The sequence below is a fragment of the Oenanthe melanoleuca genome, chromosome 25, assembly GCF_029582105.1.
Source record: "Oenanthe melanoleuca isolate GR-GAL-2019-014 chromosome 25, OMel1.0, whole genome shotgun sequence".
In the NCBI taxonomy this organism is placed as follows: Eukaryota; Metazoa; Chordata; class Aves; order Passeriformes; family Muscicapidae; genus Oenanthe; species Oenanthe melanoleuca.
The window spans coordinates 6,575,130-6,599,581 of record NC_079358.1 but is presented as its reverse complement, the minus strand read 5'-3'; the positions used below and the strand labels follow the sequence as shown (position 1 = coordinate 6,599,581).

Here is a 24,452-nt window from a genome sequence, read left to right as displayed (position 1 = left end):
CATCCCTTCCCAGTGCTCCCAGTGCTCCCAGTGCTCGGGCCAGTTCCTCCAGGTGTTGGCTCTGCGCCATCCATCCATCCATCCATCCATCCATCCATCCATCCATCCATCCATCCATCCTTTCCCAGTGCTCCCAGTGCTCCCAGTGCTCCCAGTGCTCCCAGTGCTCGGGCAGTTCCTCCAGGTGTTGGCTCTGCACCATCCATCCATCCATCCATCCATCCATCCATCCATCCATCCATCCATCCTTTCCCAGTGCTCCCAGTGCTCCCAGTGCTCGGGCCAGTTCCTCCAGGTGTTGGCTCTGCACCATCCATCCATCCATCCATCCATCCATCCATCCATCCGTTCCCAGTGCTCCCAGTGCTCCCAGTACTCGGGCCAGTTCCTCCAGGGTTTGGCTCTGCACCATCCATCCATCCATCCATCCATCCATCCATCCATCCATCCATCCATCCATCCATCCATCCCTTCCCAGTGCTCCCAGTGCTCCCAGTGCTCGGGCCAGTTCCTCCAGGTGTTGGCTCTGCACCATCCATCCATCCATCCATTCCCAGTGCTCCCAGTGCTCCCAGTGCTCGGGCAGTTCCTCCAGGGTTTGGCTCTGCACTGTCCATCCATCCCTTCCCAGTGCTCCCAGTGCTCCCAGTGACCGCCGTGCCCCGCAGGCACTGGGCGTCGCTCAGTAACCTGGTGGGGTCGCTGCTGAACTCCATGAAGTCGATCGCGTCGCTGCTGCTGCTGCTCTTCCTCTTCATCATCATCTTCGCGCTGCTGGGCATGCAGCTCTTCGGGGGCCGCTTCAGCTTCGACGAGACGCAGACCAAGCGCAGCACCTTCGACACCTTCCCGCAGGCGCTGCTCACCGTCTTCCAGGTACCCAAACCGGGGCGCACCTCGGGGGGACCCCAAAACCGGGGCAGCCCCTCGGGGGAACCCCAAACCCGGGGCAGCCCCTCGGGGGGACCCCAAAACCCGGGGCAGCCCCTCGGGGGAACCCCAAACCCGGGGTGCACCTCGGGGGGACCCCAAAACCGGGACAGCACCTCGGGGGACCCCAAAACCTGGGCAGCCCCTCGGGGGGATCCCAAAACCGGGGCGCACCTCGGGGGGACCCCAAAACCTGGGCAGCCCCTCGGGGGGATCCCCAAACCCGGGCAGCCCCTCGGGGGAACCCCAAACCCGCAGCAGCCCCTCGGGGGGATCCCCAAACCCGGGGTGCACCTCGGGGGGACCCCAAAACCTGGGCAGCCCCTCGGGGGGATCCCCAAGCCCGGGGCAGCCCCTCGGGGGGACCCCAAACCCGGGGCGCACCTCGGGGGGATCCCCAAACCTGGGCTGCCCCTCGGGGGGACCCCAAACCTGGGCAGCCCCGCGGGGGAACCCCAAACCCGGGACAGCCCCTCGGGGAGACCCCAAACCCGGGGCGCACCTCGGGGGGATCCCCAAACCCGGGGCGCACCTCGGGGGGACCCCAAAACCGGCGCAGCCCCTCGGGGGGACCCCAAACCCTGCAGGGTGTCCCCGAGAGCCACGGGAGGCTCTGAATGTTGTGGGGAGACCCCAGAAGGCACGGGGGGTGCTAAAGTCATGGGAGACCCCAAAATTGTGGGGAATTTGTGGGGGACCCCAAACTCATGGGAGACCCCAAAGTCATGAGGAGACCCCAAAATTGTGGGGAATTTGTGGGGAACCCCAAAGTCATGGGAGACCCCAAAGTCATGGGAGACCCTAAAAGCTGTGAGAGATCCCAACACCCCTGGGGGATCTTGAGTCTCGTGGGTCCCCTAAAGTCGTGAGGAGACCCCAAAACTGTGGGGAATTTGTGGGGGACCCCAAACCCACGAGCCCCCCCCCAAACCCTCCCACCACCGCCCTGCAGCCGCTCGGGGGCGACGCTGCGCGCTCAGGACTGGGTGTACTGGAAGCACTGGTGGGGGTGGCGCTGAGGTTTTGGGGCGCCCCCGGTTTTTGGGGACCCCCGACCCGGCAGATCCTGACGGGGGAGGACTGGAACGCGGTGATGTACGACGGGATCATGGCCTACGGCGGGCCCGTGTTCCCCGGGATGCTCGTCTGCGTCTACTTCATCATCCTCTTCATCTGCGGGAACTGTGCGTGGGCACGGGGGACTGGGGGCACTGGGGGGACTGGGAGGGACTGGGAGCACTGAGAGGGACTGGGGCACTGGGGATACTGGGAGTACTGAGGGCACTGGGGGCACTGGGGGCACTGGGAGGGACTGGGAGAGACTGGGAGCACTCGGAGGCACTGGGAGCACTGGGAGGGACTGGGAGCACTCGGAGGGACTGGGAGCACTGGGAGGGACTGGGGGGCGACTGGGAGCACTGGGAGGGAGTGGGGGCAATGGGAGGGACTGGGGGGAACTGGGGATACTGGGAGCACTGGAAGCACTGGGATGGACTGGGTCACTGGGGATAATGGGAGCTCTGGGGGCACTGGGAGGGACTGGGAGCACTGGGGATACTGGGGGCACTGAGGGCACTGGAAGCACTGGGGGCGCTGGGAACACTGGGAGGGACTGGGGGCACTGGGAGGGACTGGGCGGCACTGGGAGGGACTGGGGGCACTGGGAGCACTGGGAGGACTGGGAGGGACTGGGGGCACTGAGGATACTGGAAGCACTGGGGGCACTGGGAGGGACTGGGAGCACTGGGGGCACTGGGGGCACTGGGGATACTGGGGGCACTGGGAGGGACTGGGAATGGAGCACAGGTTAACTGGGGGCACTGGGGTGGGACAGAGTGAGGTTTGGAATGAGAAGGAGGAGTGGGGGCACTGGGAGGGTACTGGGGGTACACTGGGAGGGCACTGGGGGGATACTGGGAGTGTACTGGGGGTTACTGGGAGGGCACTGGGAGCACTGGTGAGCCCTTCCCCCCCTCAGACATCCTGCTCAACGTCTTCTTGGCCATCGCCGTGGACAACCTGGCGGACGGTGACAACATCAACTCGGGGGGGGACAAAAAGTGAGCCGGGACCCCTGGGGTCCTTCCTGGGGGTGACTGGGGGGGCCCCCGGGACCCCCAGGACCCCCGGGACCCCCGGCTGAGCCCCCCTGTTCTGCAGGGACAAGGCGGGGGAGGGGGAAGCAGGGACGGAGAGCCAGGACGTGGCTGTGAAGGTGAGGGGGGGTGATGGTGACTGGGGGGTCCTGGGGGGTCCTGGGCGGTTCTTGGGGGGTCCTGAGGGGTCCTGGGGGTTCTGGGGGGTCCTGGAGGGTCCTGAGGGGTCATGGGGGATCCTGAGGGGTCCTGGGGGGTTCTGGGGAGTTCTGGGGGTGTCCTGGGGGTCTTGGGGGGTTTGGGGGGGTCCTGGGGTTCCTGAGGGAGTTCTGGGGGGGTTCTGGGGGGTCCTGAGGGGTTCTGGGGGGGTCCTGGGGGGCTTGGGGGGGTCCTGGGGGGGCCTGGGGGGGTCCTGGGGGGGTCCTGAGGGGTCCTGGGGGTTTCTGGAGGGTCCTGGGGGGATCATGGGGGATTCTGGGGGGTCCTGGGGGTCCCTCCCGGCCCCCCAGGTGGGCACAGCCCTCACCCCGCCCCTCCCTCCCCAGGTTGAGGGGGATCAGCCGCAGGAGGAGGAGGAGGAGGAGGGGGAGGGTGAGTGTCACCTGCCCGGACACTGGGGACACTGGGGGGGGCAGTGCCCTGGTGTGGGGGTCTCTGGGTGGGGGGTGTGACAGTCGTGAACAGCAGGGTCCTGGGTGGGACAGTGACAGGGCACGGGGTCCCTGGGGTGTGACAGTGACAGGGCACGGGGTCCCTGGGGTGTGACACGGGGTCCCTGAGGAGGTGACATGGACAGGGGGTCCATGGGGTGTGACAGTGACTGGACACAGGGACCCTGGGGTGTGACACCCACACGGGGTCCCTGGGGAGGTGACACAGGCTCCATGGGGTGTGACACCCACACGGGGTCCCTGGGGTGTGACAGGGGGTCCCTGGGGAGGTGACACAGGTCCCTGGGGAGGTGACACAGGCTCCATGGGGTGTGACACCCACACGGGGTCCCTGGGGAGGTGACACAGGTCCCTGGGGAGGTGACATGGTTTCCCTGGGGTGTGACAGGGGCTCCCTGGGGAGGTGACACAGGTCCCTGGGGAGGTGACACAGGTCCCTGGGGAGGTGACACCCACACGGGGTCCCTGGGGAGGTGACACAGGTCCCTGGGGAGGTGACACAGGCTCCCTGGGGTGTGACACCCACACGGGGTCCCTGGGGAGGTGACACAGGTCCCTGGGGAGGTGACACAGGCTCCCTGGGGTGTGACACCCACACGGGGTCCCTGGGGAGGTGACACAGGTCCCTGGGGAGGTGACACAGGTCCCTGGGCTGTGACACCCACGCGGGTCCCCAGGGGACGAGGACGCCGCGGGCGAGCGCGACAGCGACAGCCTGGGCAGGGCCCGGCTGGAGTCCCTGGAGGAGACCCCCAAACCCAAAGTGACCCCGATCCCCGAGGGCAGCGCCTTCTTCCTGCTGAGCAGCACCAACCCGTGAGCACCGCCGGGAACTGGGGAACTGGGGGAACTGGGAACACTGGGAATGGGGACTGGGGGAACTGGGGAAACTGGGGGAACTGGGGGAACTGGGAGCACTGGGAGGGGGGACTGGGGGGAAACTGGGGGCACTGGGGTGGAACTGGGGGAACTGGGGGAACTGGGAACACTGGGGGGACTGGGAGTGGGGAAACTGGGGGAACTGGGGGAACTGGGAGCACTGGGGGGACTGGGGGGACTGGGGGCACTGGGGGGACTGGGAGAGACTGGGGGCACTGGGAGGGACTGGGAGCACTTGGGGGACTGGGGACACTGGGAGCACTGGGAGCACTGGGGGGACAGGGGACACTGGGAGCACTGGGAGCACTGGGGACACTGGGAGCACCGGGCACTGGGAGGACTGGCAGCACTGGGGACCCTGGGGGCACTGGAAGCACTGGGAACACTGGGACTGGAATCACAAACTCGGAGCACTGGGAGCACTGGGAACACTGGGGGCACTGGGGGCACTGGGAGCACTGGGAGCACTGGGGGGACTGGGGGGACTGGGGGACTCGGAGCACTGGGAGCACTGGGGACACTGGGAGCACTGGGAGCACTGGGAGCACTGGGGGCACTGGGAGCACTGGGAGCACTGGGAGCACTGGGAGCACTGGGAGCACTGGGAGCACTGGGAGCACTGGGAGCACTGGGACGGGCACTGGGAGCACTGGGTGTGTTACTGGGAGCACTGGGGGGGACTGGGAGCACTGGGAGCACTGGGGGCACTGGGAGCACTGGGAGCACTGGGGGCACTGGGGGCACTGGGGGCACTGGGAGCACTGGGAGCACTGGGGGCACTGGGAGCACTGGGAGCACTGATGAAACTGGAAGCACTGGGAGCACTGGGAGCACTGGGAGCACTGGGAGCACTGGGTGTGTTACTGGGAGCACTGGGAGCTGTTACTGGGAGCACTGGGAGCTGTTACTGGGAGCACTGGGTGCTGTTACTGGGAGCACTGGGAGCTGTTACTGGGAGCACTGGGAGCACTGGTGCTGCCGTCCCTGCAGGCTGCGGGTGAAGTGCCACGCCCTCATCAACCACCACATCTTCACCAACCTCATCCTCGTCTTCATCATCCTCAGCAGCATCTCCCTGGCAGCCGAGGATCCCGTGCGGGCGCACTCGCCCCGCAACCACGTGGGGCACTGGGGACACTGGGGGCACTGGGAGGGACTGGGGGGACTGGGGGGGACTGGGGGGACTGGGGGACTGGGGGGAATGGGAGAGGCTGGGGGGCTGGGGGGGACTGGGGGGACTGGGAGGGATTGGGGAACTGGGGGCACTGGGAGGGACTGGGAGGGATTGGGGAACTGGGGGGACTGGGGGGACTGGGAGGGACTGGGGGCACTGGGGGGACTGGGGTAAACTGGGTGGGACTGGGGGGACTGGGAGAGGGACTGGGGGCACTGGGGGGGGACTGAGGGACTGGGGAAACTGGGGGGACTGGGAGAGGGGACGGGGGGAACTGGGAGGGATTGGGGAACTGGGGGAACTGGAGGGGACTTGGGGGACTGGGGGACTGGGGACTGGGGTAAACTGGGAGGGACTGGGGTAAACTGGGAGGGACTGGGGAACTGGGAGCGATGGGGGAACTGGGAGGGACTGGAGGGACTGGGGGGACTGGGGCAAACTGGGCGGGACTGGGCGTTGTTCACGCCGTAGCCGTGCGGGATTCACTCACCCGGAGTCGGGGGCAGAAATGGGGGGGTGGGAAGGGCGGGGGAGGGGCTGGGGAAGAACCCGGGGGGTGTTTGGGGGGGTCCGTGAGTTTGGGGGTGTCGGGGGGGGGTTGAGGGGGGTTGGGGTCACCCCATTGCCCCTCCCCCCCCCCGCAGATCCTGGGGTACTTCGACTACGCCTTCACCTCCATCTTCACCGTGGAGATCCTGCTCAAGGTGCGGGGGGCGGGTTTGGGGGGTCGGGGTTTGGGGGGGAGCTCGGAGTTTGGGGGGGTCGGGGTTTGGGGGGTCGGTTTGGGGGGCTCCAGGGTTTGGGGGGGTCGGGGTTTGGGGGGGTCGGGGTTTGGGGGGTCCAGGGTTTGGGGGGGCGGGTTTGGGGGGGGCGGGTTTGGGGGGGTTCGGGGGGGTCGGTTTGGGGGGCTCGGGGTTTGGGGGCTCGGGATTTGGGGGGTCGGGGTTTGGGGGGGCGGGTTTGGGGGGGTCGGGGTTTGGGGAGGTCCAGGGTTTGGGGGGCTCCAGGGTTTGGGGGCTCGGGGTTTGGGGGGGGTCGGGGTTTGGGGGCTCGGGGTTTGGGGGGGTCCAGGGTTTGGAGGGACTCGGGGTTTGGGGGGACTCGGGGTTTGGGGGGGTCGGGGTTTGGGGGGGGTCCAGGGTTTTGGGGGGCTCGGGGTTGTGGGGGGCTCCAGGTTTGGGGGGGGTCGGGGTTTGGGGGGGCGGGTTTGGGGGGCTCCAGGGTTTGGGGGTCTCGGGGGTTTGGGGGGTTGGGGTTTTTGGGGGGACTCGGGGTTTGGGGAGGCTCCAGGGTTTTGGGGAGGGGTTCCCCAGGGTTTGTGGGTGTCGGGGTTTGGGGGGGTCGGGGTTTTCGGGGGGTCGGGGTTTTGGGGGGCTCCAGGGTTTTGGGGAGGGGTTCCCCAGGGTTTGGGGGGGTTTCCTGGAGTTTGGGGGGTTCCCGGGGTTTGGGGTTTGGGGTTCTCATGGGTTTTGGGGGTTCCCAGGATTTGGGGAGAGGGTTCCTGGGCTCTGGGGGATTTTCAGAGTTTGGGGGTATTTCCGAGGGGTTTAGGAGGTGGTTCCCAGGGCTTGGGGTGTGGGACTCGCAGGATTTGGGGTGCCCCAGGATTTGGGGGTTCCCAGGGTTTGGGGTTCCCGGTTTTTGGGGTTCCCAGTTTTTGGGGTTTCCATTTTTTGGGGTTCCCGGTTTGGGGTTCCCAGGTTTTTGGGGTTCCCAGTTTTTTGGGGTGCTCTCCTGTCCCACAGATGACGGTGTTCAGGGGTTCCCAGTTTTGGGGTTCCCAGTTTTCGGGGTTCCAAATTTTTGAGGTTCCCCGGGTTTTTGGGGTTCCCAGTTTTTGGGGTGCTCCTGTCCCACAGATGACGGTGTTTGGGGGTTCCCAGGTGTTTTTGGGGTTCCCCGGGTTTTTGGGGTTCCCAGGATTTGGGGGTTCCCAAGTATTTGGGGTTCCCAGGTTTTTGGGGTTCCCAGGTTTTTGGGGTTCCCAGTTTTGGGGTTCAGTTTTGGGGTGCTCCTGCCCCACAGATGACGGTGTTCGGGGGGTTCCAGTTTTGGGGTTCCAGTTTTGGGGTTCCCATTTTTTGGGGTTCCCAGGTTTGGGGTTCCCAGTTTTGGGGTTCAGTTTTTGGGGTGCTCCTGCCCCACAGATGACGGTGTTTGGGGGGTTCCCAGTTTTGGGGTTTCCAGTTTTGGGGTTCCCAGGATTTGGGGGTTCCCAGTTTTGGGGTTCCCAGTTTTGGGGTTCCGTTTTTTGGGGTTCCAGTTTTGGGGTTCAGTTTTGGGTTCCCAGTTTTGGGGTTCAGTTTTGGGGTTCAGTTTTGGGGTGCTCCTGCCCCACAGATGACGGTGTTTGGGGGGTTCCCAGTTTTGGGGTTCCCAGTTTTGGGGTTCAGTTTTGGGGTTCAGTTTCGGGGTGCTCCTGCCCCACAGATGACGGTGTTCGGGGGGTTCCCAGTTTTGGGGTTCCAGTTTTGGGGTTCCCAGTTTTTGGGGTTTCCATTTTTTGGGGTTCCCAGTTTTTGGGGTTCCCAGGTTTGGGGTTCCCAGTTTTGGGGTTCAGGTTTGGGGTTCAGTTTCGGGGTTCCCAGTTTTGGGGTGCTCCTGCCCACAGATGACGGTGTTCGGGGGGTTCCCAGTTTTGGGGTTCCCAGGTTTGGGGTTCCCAGGTTTGGGGTTCCCAGTTTTGGGGTTCAGTTTTGGGGTTCAGGTTTGGGGTTCAGGTTTGGGGTTCAGGTTTGGGGTTCAGTTTCGGGGTGCTCCTGCCCACAGATGACGGTGTTCGGGGGTTCCCAGTTTTGGGGTTCCCAGTTTTGGGGTTCCCAGTTTTGGGGTTCCAGTTTTGGGGTTCAGTTTCGGGGTGCTCCTGCCCACAGATGACGGTGTTCGGGGGTTCCCAGTTTTGGGGTTCCCAGTTTTGGGGTTCAGTTTTGGGGTTCAGGTTTGGGGTTCAGTTTTGGGGTTCAGTTTCGGGGTGCTCCTGCCCACAGATGACGGTGTTCGGGGGGTTCCTGCACAAGGGCTCCTTCCTCCGCAACTGGTTCAACCTCCTGGACGTGCTGGTGGTCGGCGTCTCGCTCATCTCCTTCGGCATGCAGTGAGCAACTGGGAGCACTGGGGGCACTGGGGGCACTGGGAGCACTGGGGGCACTGCTGGGGGCAACTGGGAGCACTGGGAGCACTGGGGGCACTGGGGGCACTGGGAGCGCCGCTGGGGGCAACTGGGAGCACTGGGAGCACCACTGGGGGCACTGGGAGCGCGGCTGGGGAAACTGGGAGCGATGCTGGGGCAACTGGGAGCACTGGGAGCGCTGCTGGGGGCAACTGGGAGCACTGGGAGTGCGGCTGGGGGCAACTGGGAGGGTAAAAGAGACGTCACTGGAGGCACTGGGTGTTACTGGGAGCACTGGGGGGTTACTGGGAGCACTGGGAGTGTTACTGGGAGTACTGGGAGGTTGCTGGGAGCACTGGGATGCATTACTGGGAGCACTGGGATGTTACTGGGAGCACTGGGAGGTTACTGGGAGCACTGGGAGGTTACTGGGAGGTTACTGGGAGCACTGGGAGGTTACTGGGAGCACTGGGAGGTTACTGGGAGCACTGGTGTGTCCCCTGGCAGCTCCAGTGCCATCTCGGTGGTGAAGATCCTGCGGGTCCTGCGGGTCCTGAGGCCTCTGCGAGCCATCAACCGGGCCAAGGGCCTCAAGGTGAACTGGGAGCACTGGGAGCACTGGGAGCACTGGGAGGGGGCACTGGGGCACTGGGAGGGGGCACTGGGGGCAGTGGTCACAGCCGGCTGGGGGCTGGGACGCTGTACTGGTGGCAACTGGGAGCACTGGTGGCACTGGGAGCACTGGGAGCACTGGGGGCTGGGATGCTGTACTGGTGGCACTGGGAGCACCAGTGTCACACAGTGACTTCAGTGCCCCATGTCCCACTGTCCCTGTCCCCGTGCCCCAGTGACACTGTCCTGTCCTGTCCTGTCCCCATGCCCCAGTGACACTGTCCCTGTCCTGTCCTGTCCCTGTCCCCGTGCCCCAGTGACACTGTCCCTGTCCTGTCCTGTCCTGTCCCTGTCCCTGTCCCTGTCCCCGGTGACACTGTCTTGTCCTGTCCCCAGCATGTGGTGCAGTGACACTGTCCTGTCCCGGTGCCCCAGTGACACTGTCCCTGTCCCCGGTGACACTGTCCTGTCCCTGTCCTGTCCTGTCCCCAGCACGTGGTGCAGTGACACTGTCCCTGTCCCCAGTGACACTGTCCCTGTCCTGTCCCTGTCCCCAGCACGTGGTGCAGTGACACTGTCCTGTCCTGTCCTGTCCTGTCCTGTCCTGTCCTGTCCTGTCCCCAGCACGTGGTGCAGTGACACTGTCCCTGTCCCCATGCCCCAGTGACACTCTCCTGTCCTGTCCCGCGCACGTGGTGCAGTGACACTGTCCTGTCCTGTCCCTGTCCCTGTCCCTGTCCCCAGTGACACTGTCCTGTCCTGTCCCCAGCACGTGGTGCAGTGACACTGTCCCTGTCCCTGTCCCTGTCCCCGGTGACACTGTCCCTGTCCCTGTCCTGTCCCCAGCACGTGGTGCAGTGACACTGTCCCTGTCCCTGTCCCCGGTGACACTGTCCCTGTCCCTGTCCTGTCCCCAGCACGTGGTGCAGTGACACTGTCCCTGTCCCTGTCCCCGGTGACACTCTCCTCCCTGTCCCCAGCACGTGGTGCAGTGACACTGTCCTGTCCCTGTCCCTGTCCCCGTGCCCCAGTGACACTGTCCCTGTCCCTGTCCTGTCCTGTCCCCAGCACGTGGTGCAGTGACACTGTCCCTGTCCCTGTCCCTGTCCCCGGTGACACTGTCCCTGTCCCTGTCCTGTCCCCAGCACGTGGTGCAGTGACACTGTCCTGTCCCGGTGCCCCAGTGACACTGTCCCTGTCCTGTCCCTGTCCCCAGCACGTGGTGCAGTGACACTGTCCTGTCCTGTCCTGTCCCTGTCCCTGTCCCCAGTGACACTGTCCCTGTCCCTGTCCTGTCCCCAGCACGTGGTGCAGTGACACTGTCCCTGTCCCCAGTGACACTGTCCCTGTCCTGTCCCCAGCACGTGGTGCAGTGACACTGTCCCTGTCCCCGGTGACACTGTCCCTGTCCTGTCCCCAGCACGTGGTGCAGTGACACTGTCCCTGTCCCTGTCCTGTCCCCGGTGACACTCTCCTGTCCTGTCCCCAGCACGTGGTGCAGTGACACTGTCCTGTCCCTGTCCCTGTCCCTGTCCCTGTCCCCAGCACGTGGTGCAGTGACACTGTCCCTGTCCCCAGTGACACTGTCCCTGTCCCTGTCCTGTCCCCAGCACGTGGTGCAGTGACACTGTCCCTGTCCTGTCCCCAGCACGTGGTGCAGTGACACTGTCCCTGTCCTTGTCCTGTCCCCAGCACGTGGTGCAGTGACACTGTCCCTGTCCCCGGTGACACTCTCCTGTCCCTGTCCTGTCCCCAGCACGTGGTGCAGTGACACTGTCCCCGTGCCCCAGTGACACTGTCCTGTCCCTGTCCTGTCCCCAGCACGTGGTGCAGTGACACTGTCCTGTCCCTGTCCCTGTCCCCAGCACGTGGTGCAGTGCGTGTTCGTGGCCATCCGCACCATCGGGAACATCATGATCGTCACCACGCTGCTGCAGTTCATGTTCGCCTGTATTGGGGTGCAGCTCTTCAAGGTGGGGGTCCCAGCCCCCCCTGAGGGGTCCCTGCCCCCCTGAGGGGTCCCCAACAGCCTGTGAGGTCCCCAACCCCCTGAGGGATCCCCGCCCCCATGAGGGGTCCCCACCCCACTGAGGGGTCCCTGCCCCCTGCAGTGTCCCCACCCCCTGCAGTGTCCCCACCCCTGCAGTGTCCCCATCCCCCTGCAGTGTCCCCACCCCTGCAGTGTCCCCATCCCTGCAGTGTCCCCATCCCTGCAGTGTCCCCGTCCCTGCAGTGTCCCCATCCCTGCAATGTCCCCGTCCCTGCAGTGTCCCCACCCCTGCAGTGTCCCCATCCCTGCAGTGTCCCCATCCCTGCAGTGTCCCCGTCCCTGCAGTGTCCCTGTCCCTGCAGTGTCCCCACCCCTGCAGTGTCCCCATCCCTGCAGTGTCCCTGTCCCTGCAGTGTCCCCACCCCTGCAGTGTCCCCATCCCCCTGCAGTGTCCCTGTCCCTGCAGTGTCCCCATCCCTGCAGTGTCCCTGTCCCTGCAGTGTCCCCACCCCTGCAGTGTCCCCATCCCCCTGCAGTGTCCCTGTCCCTGCAGTGTCCCCATCCCTGCAGTGTCCCCATCCCCTGCAGTGTCCCCACCCCCTGCAGTGTCCCCATCCCTGCAGTGTCCCCATCCCCTGCAGTGTCCCCATCCCTGCAGTGTCCCCACCCCACTGAGGGTCCCCCTGCCCCCGCTCCCCCCAGGGCAAGTTCTACAGCTGCACTGACGAGGCCAAGCACACGCCAGGGGAGTGCAAGTGAGTGTCACCCCAAAAACGACCCCACACCCCAAACTGTCCCTGACCCTGACCCTGACCCTGATCCTGATCCTGATCCTGATCCTGACCCTGACCCTGATCCTGATCCTGATCCTGACCCTGATCCTGATCCTGACCCTCACCCACCCCTGAGGGGTCCCCGTGGTGTCACACCCCTGCTGGTGGCACTGTCCCGTTGGTGTCTCACCCTGGCTGTCCCTGTGTCCCCACCCAGGGGGACATTCCTGGTGTACAAGGACGGGGACGTGTCCCACCCCTCAGTGGTGGTGTCTCACCCTCACTGTCCCCATGTCCCCACCCCAGGGGGACATTCCTGGTGTACAAGGACGGGGACGTGTCCCACCCCTCAGTGGTGGTGTCTCACCCTCACTGTCCCCATGTCCCCACCCCAGGGGGACATTCCTGGTGTACAAGGACGGGGACGTGTCCCACCCCTCAGTGGTGGTGTCTCACCCTCACTGTCCCCATGTCCCCACCCAGGGGGACATTCCTGGTGTACAAGGACGGGGACGTGTCCCACCCCTCAGTTGTGGTGTCTCACCCTCACTGTCCCCGTGTCCCCACCCCAGGGGGACATTCCTGGTGTACAAGGACGGGGACGTGTCCCACCCCTCAGTGCTGGTGTCTCACCCTCACTGTCCCCGTGTCCCCACCCAGGGGGACATTCCTGGTGTACAAGGACGGGGACGTGTCCCACCCCTCGGTGCGGGAGCGCCTCTGGCTCAACAGCGACTTCAACTTCGACAACGTCCTGGCGGGGATGATGGCGCTGTTCACCGTGTCCACCTTCGAGGGATGGCCCTCGTGAGTCTGGGGAGGGCACGGGGACACTGCCACCCCCTGGGGACACTGCCACCCCCTGGGGACACCCCAGCACCGCGTCCCTCCCCCCAGGCTGCTGTACAAGGCCATCGACGCCAACGCCGAGAACCAGGGGCCCATCTACAACTACCGGGTGGAGATCTCCATCTTCTTCATCGTCTACATCATCGTCATCGCCTTCTTCATGATGAACATCTTCGTGGGCTTCGTCATCATCACCTTCCGCGCGCAGGGCGAGAGCGAGTACCGCAACTGCGAGCTGGACAAGAACCAGGTTGGGGCCGGGGCACGGCGGTGTCCCTGCGCTGTCCCCATGGTCCTGCTGTGTCCCTGCGCTGTCCCCGTGGTCCTGCTGTGTCCCTGCCGTGTCCCCATGGCTCTGCGGTGTCCCCATGGCTCTGCGGTGTCCCCATGGCTCTGCTGTGTCCCCATGGCTCTGCAGTGTCCCTGCCGTGTCCCCATGGTCCTGCTGTGTCCCTGCTGTGTCCCCATGGCTCTGCGGTGTCCCCATGGCTCTGCGGTGTCCCTGCCGTGTCCCCATGGCTCTGTGGTGTCCCTGTGGTGTCCCCATGGCTCTGCAGTGTCCCTGCCGTGTCCCCATGGCCCTGCAGTGTCCCCATGGCCCTGCCGTGTCCCTGCGGTGTCCCCTTGGCTCTGCGGTGTCCGTGTGGTCCTGCAATGTCCCCATGGCTCTGTGGTGTCCCCTTGGCTCTGCGGTGTCCCCACAGTGGCAGTGTGCGGGGTGGCAGAGGGGTGGCCATGTCCTCATGCTGTCCCCACGCTGTCCCCGCAGCAACAGTGTGTGGGGTGGCAGTGTGTGGCAGTGGTGGCAGTGAGGTGGCCCTGTCCCCACTGTCCCTGTCCCTCCCCAGCGGCAGTGTGTGGCAGTGGTGGCAGTGAGGTGGCCCTGTCCCCACGCTGTCCCCACTGTCCCTGTCCCTCCCCCAGCGGCAGTGTGTGGCAGTGGTGGCAGTGAGGTGGCCCTGTCCCCACGCTGTCCCCACTGTCCCTGTCCCTCCCCAGCGGCAGTGGTGGCAGTGGTGGCCCTGTCCCCACGCTGTCCCCACACTGTCCCCACACTGTCCCCACACTGTCCCCACTGTCCCTCCCCAGCGGCAGTGGTGGCAGTGGTGGCCCTGTCCCCACTGTCCCTGTCCCTCCCCAGCGGCAGTGGTGGCAGTGGTGGCAGTGAGGTGGCCCTGTCCCCACACTGTCCCCACTGTCCCTGTCCCCAGCGGCAGTGGTGGCAGTGAGGTGGCCCTGTCCCCACTGTCCCTGTCCCTCCCCAGCGGCAGTGGTGGCCCTGTCCCCACTGTCCCTGTCCCTCCCCAGCGGCAGTGGTGGCAGTGGTGGCAGTGGTGGCAGTGGTGGCCCTGTCCCCACTGTCCCTGTCCCTCCCCAGTGGCAGTGGTGGCAGTGGTGGCAGTGGTGGCCCTGTCCCCACTGTCCCTGTCCCTCCCCAGCGGCAGTGGTGGCAGTGGTGGCAGTGGTGGCAGTGGTGGCCCTGTCCCCACTGTCCCTGTCCCTCCCCCAGCGGCAGTGTGTGGCAGTGGTGGCAGTGAGGTGGCCCTGTCCCCACTGTCCCTGTCCCTTCCCCCAGTGGCAGTGGTGGCCCTGTCCCCACACTGTCCCCACTGTCCCTTTCCCCAGCGGCAGTGGTGGCAGTGAGGTGGCCCTGTCCCCACGCTGTCCCCACGCTGTCCCTGTCCCTCCCCAGCGGCAGTGGTGGCAGTGGTGGCAGTGGTGGCCCTGTCCCCACACTGTCCCTGTCCCTCCCCAGCGGCAGTGGTGGCAGTGGTGGCAGTGGTGGCAGTGGTGGCAGTGAGGTGGCCCTGTCCCCACTGTCCCTGTCCCTCCCCAGCGGCAGTGGTGGCAGTGGTGGCAGTGGTGGCAGTGGTGGCCCTGTCCCCACTGTCCCTGTCTCTCCCCAGCGGCAGTGGTGGCAGTGGTGGCAGTGTGTGGCCCTGTCCCCACGCTGTCCCCACGCTGTCCCCACACTGTCCCTGTCCCTCCCCAGCGGCAGTGGTGGCAGTGGTGGCCCTGTCCCCACGCTGTCCCCACACTGTCCCCACTGTCCCTGTCCCTGTCCCCAGCGGCAGTGGTGGCAGTGGTGGCCCTGTCCCCACTGTCCCCACTGTCCCTGTCCCTCCCCAGCGGCAGTGGTGGCAGTGGTGGCAGTGGTGGCAGTGGTGGCCCTGTCCCCACGCTGTCCCTACACTGTCCCCACTGTCCCTCCCCAGCGGCAGTGTGTGGCAGTGGTGGCAGTGGTGGCGCTGTCCCCACACTGTCCCCACTGTCCCTGTCCCTCCCCAGTGGCAGTGGTGGCAGTGGTGGCCCTGTCCCCACGCTGTCCCCACGCTGTCCCCACACTGTCCCCACTGTCCCTCCCCAGCGGCAGTGGTGGCAGTGAGGTGGCCCTGTCCCCACTGTCCCTGTCCCTCCCCAGCGGCAGTGGTGGCAGTGGTGGCCCTGTCCCCACGCTGTCCCCACTGTCCCTGTCCCTCCCCAGCGGCAGTGGTGGCAGTGGTGGCCCTGTCCCCACACTGTCCCCACACTGTCCCTGTCCCTCCCCAGCGGCAGTGGTGGCAGTGGTGGCAGTGGTGGCAGTGGTGGCCCTGTCCCCACGCTGTCCCCACACTGTCCCCACTGTCCCTCCCCAGCGTCAGTGCGTGGAGTACGCGCTCAAGGCGCAGCCGCTGCGCCGCTACATCCCCAAGAACCGCACCCAGTACCGCGTGTGGGCCATGGTCAACTCCACGGCCTTCGAGTACATCATGTTCGTGCTCATCCTGCTCAACACCATCGCGCTGGCCGTGCAGGTGGGGGACCCCCGGGGGACATGGGGGGGCGCAGAGGGGACAGTGCCAGACCCCCGTGTGCCCCCCCAGCACTACGAGCAGTCCAAGCCCTTCAACTACGTGATGGACCTGCTGAACATGGTGTTCACCGGGCTCTTCACCGTGGAGATGGTGCTCAAGATCATCGCCTTCAAACCGCGGGTGCGCCCGGCGGGGGGGGACACCGGGGGTGACACCGGGGGTGACACCGGGGGGGACACCGGGGGTGACACGGGGCAGGGGGTGGCACTGGGCAGGGGGTGGCACACGGGGGTGGCACTGGGGGTGGCACAGGGCGGGGGGTGACACGGGGCGGGGGGTGGCACAGGGTGGGTGGCACGGGGCGGGGGGTGACACTGCGGGGGGGACACCGGGGGTGACACGGGGCAGGGGGATGGCACAGGGCAGGGGGGTGGCACAGGGGGTGACACAGGGGGTGACACAGGGCAGGGTAGTGACAACGTGGGGGTGACACGGGGCAGGGGGGTGGCACAGGGCAGGGGGGTGGCACACGGGGGTGGCACTGGGGGTGACACAGGGCAGGGGGGTGACACGGGGCAGGGGGGTGACACGGGGCAGGGGGGTGGCACAGGGGGGTGGCACTGGGGGTGGCACTGGGCAGGGGGTGACACGGGGCAGGGGGGTGACACGGGGCAGGGGGGTGGCACAGGGCAGGGGGGTGGCACAGGGTGGGTGACACAGGGCGGGGGGTTGTCACATTGCGGGTGACACAGGGCACAGGGGTGACACGGGGCAGGGTAGTGACACAGTGGGGGTGACACAGGGCAGGGGGTGGCACAGGGCAGGGATGTGGCACTGGGGGTGACACAGGGCAGGGGGTGGCACAGGGCGGAAGGGTGACACAGGGAAGGGGGGTGGCACTGGGGGTGACACAGGGGGGTGGCACTGGGGGTGGCACAGGGCGGGGGCTTGTCACATTGGGGGTGGCACGGGGCGGGGGGTGGCACAGGGGGTGACACAGGGCACGGGGGTACACAGGGCAGGGGGTGGCACAGGGGGGTGACACAGGGCAGGGGGCTGTGACATTGGGGGTGACACAGGGCAGGAGAGTGGTACAGGGGGGTGACACGGGGCAGGGGGATGGCACAGGGCAGGGGGGTGGCACTGGGGGGGTGGCACTAGGGGGGTGGCACAGGGCAGGGATGTGGCACAGGGCAGGGAGGTGGCACTGGGGGGGTGGCACTAGGGGGGTGGCACAGGGCAGGGAGGTGGCACAGGGGGGTGGCACAGGGCAGGAGGTATCACAGGAGGGTGACACAGGGCAGGGGGTGACACAAGGGGAGCTGTCACATTGAGGGGTGACATAAAGGGATGGTCGTAGGGCAGGGAGGTGGCACAGGGGGGTGACACAGGGTGTGAGGGGTGGCACAGGGGGGTGACACAAGGGATGGGGGATGTCACAGGGGGGGTGACACGAGGGGTGTCACAGCACAGGGGTCCTCACCACCTCCCCTCCCCAGCATTACTTCTGCGACGCCTGGAACACGTTCGACGCGCTCATCGTGGTGGGCAGCGTGGTGGACATCGCCGTCACCGAGGTCAACGTGAGTCACCCTCCTCGAGCCCTGGCTCAGGGGAGGTTCCTGTTTTGGGGTGGTCCTGCATGTCTGGGTGTCCTCCTGTCCATCTGTCTGTCTCCATCATCTCCATCATCTCCATCTCCATCATCTCCATCATCTCCATCATCTCCGTGGTCCCATCTGCCTGTCACAGAACGGGGGGCACGTTGGTGAGGTACGGGGGGGGTGTCCCCAGCTGGGGGATTTCTGGGGGGGCTGTGCAGGGTTTTTGGGGTGCCCTGACCCCCCTCCCCGCAGAGCTCGGAGGACAGCTCCCGCATCTCCATCACTTTCTTCCGGCTGTTCCGCGTGATGCGCTTGGTGAAGCTGCTCTCCAAGGGCGAGGGCATCCGCACCCTGCTCTGGACCTTCGTCAAGTCCTTCCAGGTGGGACGGGGGGGACGTGGTGGGGGACACTGGGGGGAGGGGACACGGAGGGGGGACAGCCCCCCCTCACCCCCCGCTCTGTCCCCAGGCCCTGCCCTACGTCGCTCTGCTCATCGCCATGATCTTCTTCATCTACGCCGTCATCGGGATGCAGGTGAGGGGTGTGGGGGGTGTGGGGGGTCCCGGGGGGTGTGGGGGGTCCCGGGGGTGTGGGGGGTCCCGGGGGTGTGGGGGGTGGTGTCCTGCGAGCCCCTGCCCACCCAGACCCGCTCTGTGCCCCCAGACCTTCGGGAAGGTGGCGCTGCAGGACGGGACCCAGATCAACCGCAACAACAACTTCCAGACCTTCCCCCAGGCCGTGCTGCTGCTCTTCAGGTGGGGCTGGGGGGCCCGGGGGGCTCTGGGGGGCCCTGGGGGGGGATCTGAGGGGGTCTGGGGGGCTCTTAGGGGCCCTGGGGGCTCCAGGCTCCCCATGGGACTTTGGAGATTGCTCTCAGTGAATCTTGAAGGGGGGTAACAGATCTGCCCCAGGAGTACAGGTGTGTCCCGTGGGGTACAGGTGTGTCCCAGGGGTACAGGTGTGTCCCGTGGGGTACAGGTGTGTCCCAGGGGTACAGATCTGCCTCAGGTGTGCAGGTGTGTCCCATAGGGGTACAGGTGTGTCACAGAGGTACAGGTGTATCCCAGGGGTTCAGGTGTGTGCCTTAGTGGTACAGGTGTGCCCAGGTGTATGGGTGTGCCCCAGGGGTACAGGTGTATCCCAGGTGTATAGTTGTGCCCCAGGTGTACAGGTGTGCCCCAGGGGTACAGGTTTGCCCCAGGGGTACAGGTGTGTCCCATAGGGGTACAGGTGTATCCCAGGGGTACAGGTGTGCCCCAGGTGTACAGTTGTGTCCCAGGGGTACAGGTGTGCCCCAGGTGTACAGCTGTGTTCCATGGGGTGCAGGTATGTGCCATGGGGGTAGAGGTGTATCCCAGGTGTACAGGTGTGCCCCAGGGGTACAGGTGTGTCCCAGGTGTACAGCTGTGTCCCAGGTGTACAGGTGTGCCCTAGGTGTACAGCTGTGCCCCAGGTGTACAGGTGTGCCCCAGGGGTACAGGTGTGCCCCAGGGGTACAGGTGTGTTCCATAGGGGTACAGGTGTATCCCAAGTGTACAGCTGTGTCCCAGGGGTCCAGGTGTGCCCCAGGTGTACAGGTGTGCCCCAGGGGTACAGGTGCATCCCAGGTGTACAGCTGTGTCCCGTGGGGTACAGGTGTGCCCCAGGTGTACAGCTGTGCCCCAGGTGTACAGGTGTGTCCCATAGGGGTACAGGTGTGCCCCAGGGGTACAGCTGTGCCCGTGGGTGCAGGTATGAGCCATGGGGGTAGAGGTGTATCCCAGGTGTACAGCTGTGTCCCAGGTGTACAGTTGTGCCCCGTGGGGGTAGAGGTGTGTCCCATGGGGGTACAGCCGTGCCCCAGGTGTACAGGTGTGTCCCATAGGGGTACAGGTGTGTCCCATAGGGGTACAGCTGTGTCCCATAGGGGTACAGCTGTGTCCCAGGTGTACAGCTGTGCCCCAGGTGTACAGCTGTGTCCCAGGTGTACAGGTGTGTCCCAGGTGTACAGCCGTGCCCCAGGTGTACAGCTGTGCCCCAGGGGTACAGGTGTGTCCCATAGGGGTCCAGGTGTGCCCCAGGTGTACAGCTGTGCCCCAGGTGTACAGGTGTGCCCCAGGTGTACAGCCGTGCCCCAGGTGTACAGGTGTATCCCAGGTGTACAGCTGTGCCCCAGGTGTACAGCCGTGCCCCAGGGATACAGCCGTGCCCCAGGTGTACAGCTGTGCCCCAGGTGTACAGCTGTGCCCCAGGTGTACAGGTGTGCCCCAGGTGTACAGCTGTGCCCCAGGTGTACAGCCGTGCCCCAGGTGTACAGGTGTATCCCAGGTGTACAGCCGTGCCCCAGGTGTACAGGTGTATCCCAGGTGTACAGCTGTGCCCCAGGTGTACAGCTGTGCCCCAGGTGTACAGCCGTGCCCCAGGGATACAGCCGTGCCCCAGGTGTACAGCTGTGCCCCAGGTGTACAGCCGTGCCCCAGGTGTACAGCTGTGCCCCAGGTGTACAGCTGTGCCCCAGGTGTACAGCCGTGCCCCAGGGATACAGCCGTGCCCCAGGTGTACAGCTGTGCCCCAGGTGTACAGCTGTGCCCAGGTGTACAGCCGTGCCCCAGGGATACAGCCGTGCCCCAGGTGTACAGCTGTGCCCCAGGTGTACGGCTGTGCCCAGGTGTACAGCCGTGCCCCAGGGATACAGCCGTGCCCCAGGTGTACAGCTGTGCCCCAGGTGTACGGCTGTGCCCAGGTGTACAGCCGTGCCCCAGGGATACAGCCGTGCCCCAGGTGTACAGCTGTGCCCAGGTGTACGGCTGTGCCCCAGGTGTACAGCCGTGCCCCAGGTGTACAGCCGTGCCCCAGGGATACAGGTGTATCCCAGGTGTACAGCCGTGCCCCAGGGGTACAGCTGTTCCCCAGGTGTACAGCCGTGCCCAGGTGTACAGCCGTGCCCCAGGTGTACAGCCGTGCCCCTGGGTGCAGGTGTGCCACGGGGGAGGCGTGGCAGGAGATCATGCTGGCCAGCCTGCCGGGCAAGCGCTGCGACCCCGAGTCGGACGTGGGCCCGGGGGAGGAATTCACCTGCGGCAGCAACTTCGCTATCGCCTACTTCATCAGCTTCTTCATGCTCTGCGCCTTCCTGGTGAGCATGGGCCTGCCCCACGGCCCTGCCCCACAACACCCCTCAGGACCCCCGCGGGCATCCTGACCCCCCCGGCCCCCCAGATCATCAACCTGTTCGTGGCTGTGATCATGGACAACTTCGATTACCTGACGCGCGACTGGTCCATCCTGGGCCCGCACCACCTGGACGAGTTCAAGCGCGTGTGGTCCGAGTACGACCCCGCAGCCAAGTGTGTGACTGTCCCCTTGTCCCCGGCCGGGGGTGGGGCGGGTGTCAGGGCACCCTGACCCCCCGTCCCCCTCCCCAGGGGCCGCATCAAGCACCTGGACGTGGTGACGCTGCTGCGCCGCATCCAGCCCCCGCTGGGCTTCGGCAAGCTCTGCCCGCACCGCGTGGCCTGCAAGGTTTGGGGGGGGGGTTGGGCTGGGGGGGATTTGGGGTGTTCCTGGCGGGAGTCACCCTGGTTCACCCCCTCGTGTCCCCTGCCCAGCGCCTGGTGGCCATGAACATGCCCCTCAACTCGGACGGGACCGTCACCTTCAACGCCACGCTCTTCGCTCTGGTCCGCACCTCCCTCAAGATCAAGACGGAAGGTTGGGAGCTGGGAGGGTCTGGGGGGGTGACAGGGGACAGCAGGGGGTGACAACCATGGCTGTGTGTGCCCCTGCCGTGTCCCCTCCCTGCAGGGAACCTGGATGTGGCCAACAAGGAGCTGCGGGCCGTGGTGAAGAAGATCTGGAAGAGGACGAAGCCGAAGCTGCTGGACGAGGTCATCCCCCCGCCCGAGGGTGCGTGGGGGCCGTGTCCCCTCCCTGTCCCCTCCCTGTCCCCTCGGAGCCCCGGCTGTCCCCTTGCGGGAGGCTCCTTCCTGGGTTCTTTGTATCCGGGAGAACAGCGTGGAACGAGACTCAGACCCTCTGTAAATGCTAAAAGCTACAGTTGCAGTTTATTATAAGAGAGTCTGCAATGAGCTGCCCCGCACAGCCACATGCAGAGTAAAGAGATAAAAGGGGGAGAGAAAGAGAGAAGAGGGAGGGTAGAGAGAGAGAGTAAAGAAGGTAAAGAGCATAAAAGAAAAAGAGCAGGGGGAGGGGAGAGAGAGTAATGGGATAAAAGGGTATTGGGGTAGTAGAAGAGGGAGGGGAGAAGTGGGAGAAGAGAAGGAAAGAAGAGTAAAAGGACCAGCTTCCCGTTTGTAATACAGTAAATCTGTTTCCATGATGAATATTCTAATTTCCATTAGCCACTCTAATACAAAATACTAATTCTACAGCATTTACATGCAGCCTGTAGGAATCCTTATATTAGCACATGCTAAACTCTTAAGATCTAACCTTGGACCCTGGCTGGTCTTTGGTGTCTTTTGGCCTTGCCCTCTGGCCGAAAGCATTGTTTAATCAGGAGGGGATTACCTCCAGGGGCCATCTTACTGTTATTTATATTTATATTTATTTATATTTATATTTATATTTATAATTATATTTATATTTATATTTATATTTTTATTTATATATATATTTATATTTTTATTTTTATTTTTATTTTTATTTTTATATATATTTATATTTAATAACGAGTTTTTTCCTGTTTTCCCTCCCCCAACACCCCCTGACCGTCCGTGTCCCTCCCCAGAGGAGGAGGTCACCGTGGGCAAGTTCTACGCCACCTTCCTGATCCAGGACTATTTCCGCAAGTTCCGGCGGCGGAAGGAGCGGGGGATGCTGGCGGGCCCCAGCAATGAGCGCGCCCTGCAGGTGCCACACCCCCCGGGCGGGGCCGGGGGACCCGGCTGGCACCAGGGGACCCCCCTGACCCGCCTGTGTCCCCCCAGGCCGGGCTGCAGACGCTGCAGGCGCTGGGCCCCGAGATGCGCCGGGCGCTGAGTGACCTGGAGGGGGACGAGGGCGGGGACGCCCCTGCGGAGGAGCCGCTCACCTACGCCGTGAGCCACGCCCACCCTGGCCACGCCCACCGGGCACACCTGTCACATGGCCGTGCCCACCCAACACCTGTCCTATGGCCATGCCCACTGGGCACACCTGCAATATGGCCACGCCCACCCACGCACCTGCATCATGGCCACGCCCACTGGGCACACCTGCATCGCGGCCACGCCCATCCAACACACCTGCATCATGGCCACGCCCATCAAACACACCTGCATCATGGCCACGCCCATCCAATACACCTGCATCATGGCCACACCCACCCAATACACCTGCATCGTGGCCACGCCCATCCAACACACCTGCATCATGGCCACGCCCACCCACACACCTGCATCATGGCCATGTCCATCCAACACACCTGCATCATGGCCACGCCCACTGGGCACACCTGCATCATGGCCACGCCCATCCAACACACCTGCATCATGGCCACGCCCATCAAACACACCTGCATCGCGGCCACACCCATCAAACACACCTGCATCATGGCCATGTCCATCCAACACACCTGCATCATGGCCACGCCCACTGGGCACACCTGCATCATGGCCATGTCCATCCAACACACCTGCATCCTGGCCATGTCCATCCAACACACCTGCATCGCGGCCACGCCCATCCAACACACCTGCATCGTGGCCACGCCCATCCAACACACCTGCATCATGGCCACGCCCATCCAACACACCTGCATCGTGGCCACGCCCATCAAACACACCTGCATCGCGGCCACGCCCATCCAATACACCTGCATCATGGCCACGCCCATCCAACACACCTGCATCGTGGCCACGCCCATCCAACACACCTGCATCATGGCCACGCCCACCGGGGCACACCTGCATCACGGCCATGTCCATCCAACACACCTGCATCGTGGCCACGCCCATCAAACACACCTGCATCGTGGTCACACCCACCGGGCACACCTGCATCATGGCCACGCCCATCCAACACACCTGCATCATGGCCACGCCCATCCAACACACCTGCATCGTGGCCACGCCCACCGGGCACACCTGCATCGTGGCCACGCCCACCCAACACACCTGCAATATGGCCACGCCCATCCAACACACCTGCAATATGGCCACGCCCACCCAACACACCTGCATCGTGGCCACGCCCACCGGGCACACCTGCATCATGGCCACGCCCATCCAACACACCTGCATCGTGGCCACGCCCATCCAACACACCTGCATCGCGGCCATGCCCACCAATACACCTGCCCTAAAGACACTCCAAACAGCCACACCTGTCCCATGGCCACGCCCACCATCCACACCTGCCCCAAATTCACTCCAAACAGCCACACCTGTCCCATGGCCACGCCCACCATCCACACCTGCCCCAAACTCACTCCAAACACCCACACCTGTCCCATGGCCACGCCCACCGGCCACACCTGCCCCATGGCCACGCCCACCGGTCACACCTGCCCCATGGCCACGCCCACCGGTCACACCTGCCCCATGGCCACGCCCACCGGTCACACCTGCCCCATGGCCACGCCCACCGACCCCGCCTCTCCCCGCAGGCCCCCGAGACGCTGTACGGCTCCGCCCCCGGCTCCCCCCTGCTGTCGGAGCCGCCCCCCGCCCCCAGCCCCGCGCCCACCGAGGGGGAGGAACCCGCGCCCCCCTCCCACGGGGGAGCGCCCCGCCCTGGCGGCAGGTACGGGGGGACACCCCGAGCCGGGGCGGGGGGTCCCCGGGGAGTTCGGGGGGCTGCTCACGGCTCGGTGCGCAGGCGGCGCTCCGAGGGCGGCGAGCAGGACGAGGAAGGCCCCGCCGAGGAGGCGGAGGAGCCGGGAGGGGACGCGGGGGACATGAGCCACGACGAGGAGCCGGAGAGCGCGGCACCGCCCCGGCACCGCTGGGCGGGGCACAGGTACCGCGACCCCCGAGCCGGGGGAACCCA

At 65.2% G+C, this 24,452-nt stretch overlaps 1 protein-coding gene across 1 annotated transcript in view; it reads left to right on the top strand.

Annotated features, from left to right (window-relative positions):
* CACNA1F (calcium voltage-gated channel subunit alpha1 F) overlaps window positions 1-24,452 on the top strand; it is a 44,615-nt gene that overhangs the window by 16,978 nt on the left and 3,185 nt on the right. The window contains exons 13-42 of the mRNA XM_056510869.1: window positions 669-876; window positions 1,994-2,114; window positions 2,909-2,990; window positions 3,091-3,145; window positions 3,572-3,623; window positions 4,375-4,513; window positions 5,567-5,696; window positions 6,395-6,454; window positions 8,738-8,844; window positions 9,367-9,454; window positions 11,337-11,444; window positions 12,164-12,216; window positions 12,895-13,041; window positions 13,132-13,333; window positions 15,720-15,878; window positions 15,948-16,058; window positions 17,378-17,461; window positions 17,631-17,651; window positions 17,735-17,863; window positions 17,952-18,017; window positions 18,147-18,238; window positions 20,439-20,598; window positions 20,682-20,809; window positions 20,888-20,984; window positions 21,071-21,173; window positions 21,267-21,368; window positions 22,213-22,334; window positions 22,412-22,522; window positions 24,070-24,206; window positions 24,282-24,422. Of these exons, the coding sequence (XP_056366844.1) occupies window positions 669-876; window positions 1,994-2,114; window positions 2,909-2,990; window positions 3,091-3,145; window positions 3,572-3,623; window positions 4,375-4,513; window positions 5,567-5,696; window positions 6,395-6,454; window positions 8,738-8,844; window positions 9,367-9,454; window positions 11,337-11,444; window positions 12,164-12,216; window positions 12,895-13,041; window positions 13,132-13,333; window positions 15,720-15,878; window positions 15,948-16,058; window positions 17,378-17,461; window positions 17,631-17,651; window positions 17,735-17,863; window positions 17,952-18,017; window positions 18,147-18,238; window positions 20,439-20,598; window positions 20,682-20,809; window positions 20,888-20,984; window positions 21,071-21,173; window positions 21,267-21,368; window positions 22,213-22,334; window positions 22,412-22,522; window positions 24,070-24,206; window positions 24,282-24,422 (3,315 nt within the window). The remainder of the gene's footprint in view (window positions 1-668; window positions 877-1,993; window positions 2,115-2,908; window positions 2,991-3,090; window positions 3,146-3,571; window positions 3,624-4,374; window positions 4,514-5,566; window positions 5,697-6,394; window positions 6,455-8,737; window positions 8,845-9,366; window positions 9,455-11,336; window positions 11,445-12,163; window positions 12,217-12,894; window positions 13,042-13,131; window positions 13,334-15,719; window positions 15,879-15,947; window positions 16,059-17,377; window positions 17,462-17,630; window positions 17,652-17,734; window positions 17,864-17,951; window positions 18,018-18,146; window positions 18,239-20,438; window positions 20,599-20,681; window positions 20,810-20,887; window positions 20,985-21,070; window positions 21,174-21,266; window positions 21,369-22,212; window positions 22,335-22,411; window positions 22,523-24,069; window positions 24,207-24,281; window positions 24,423-24,452) is intronic.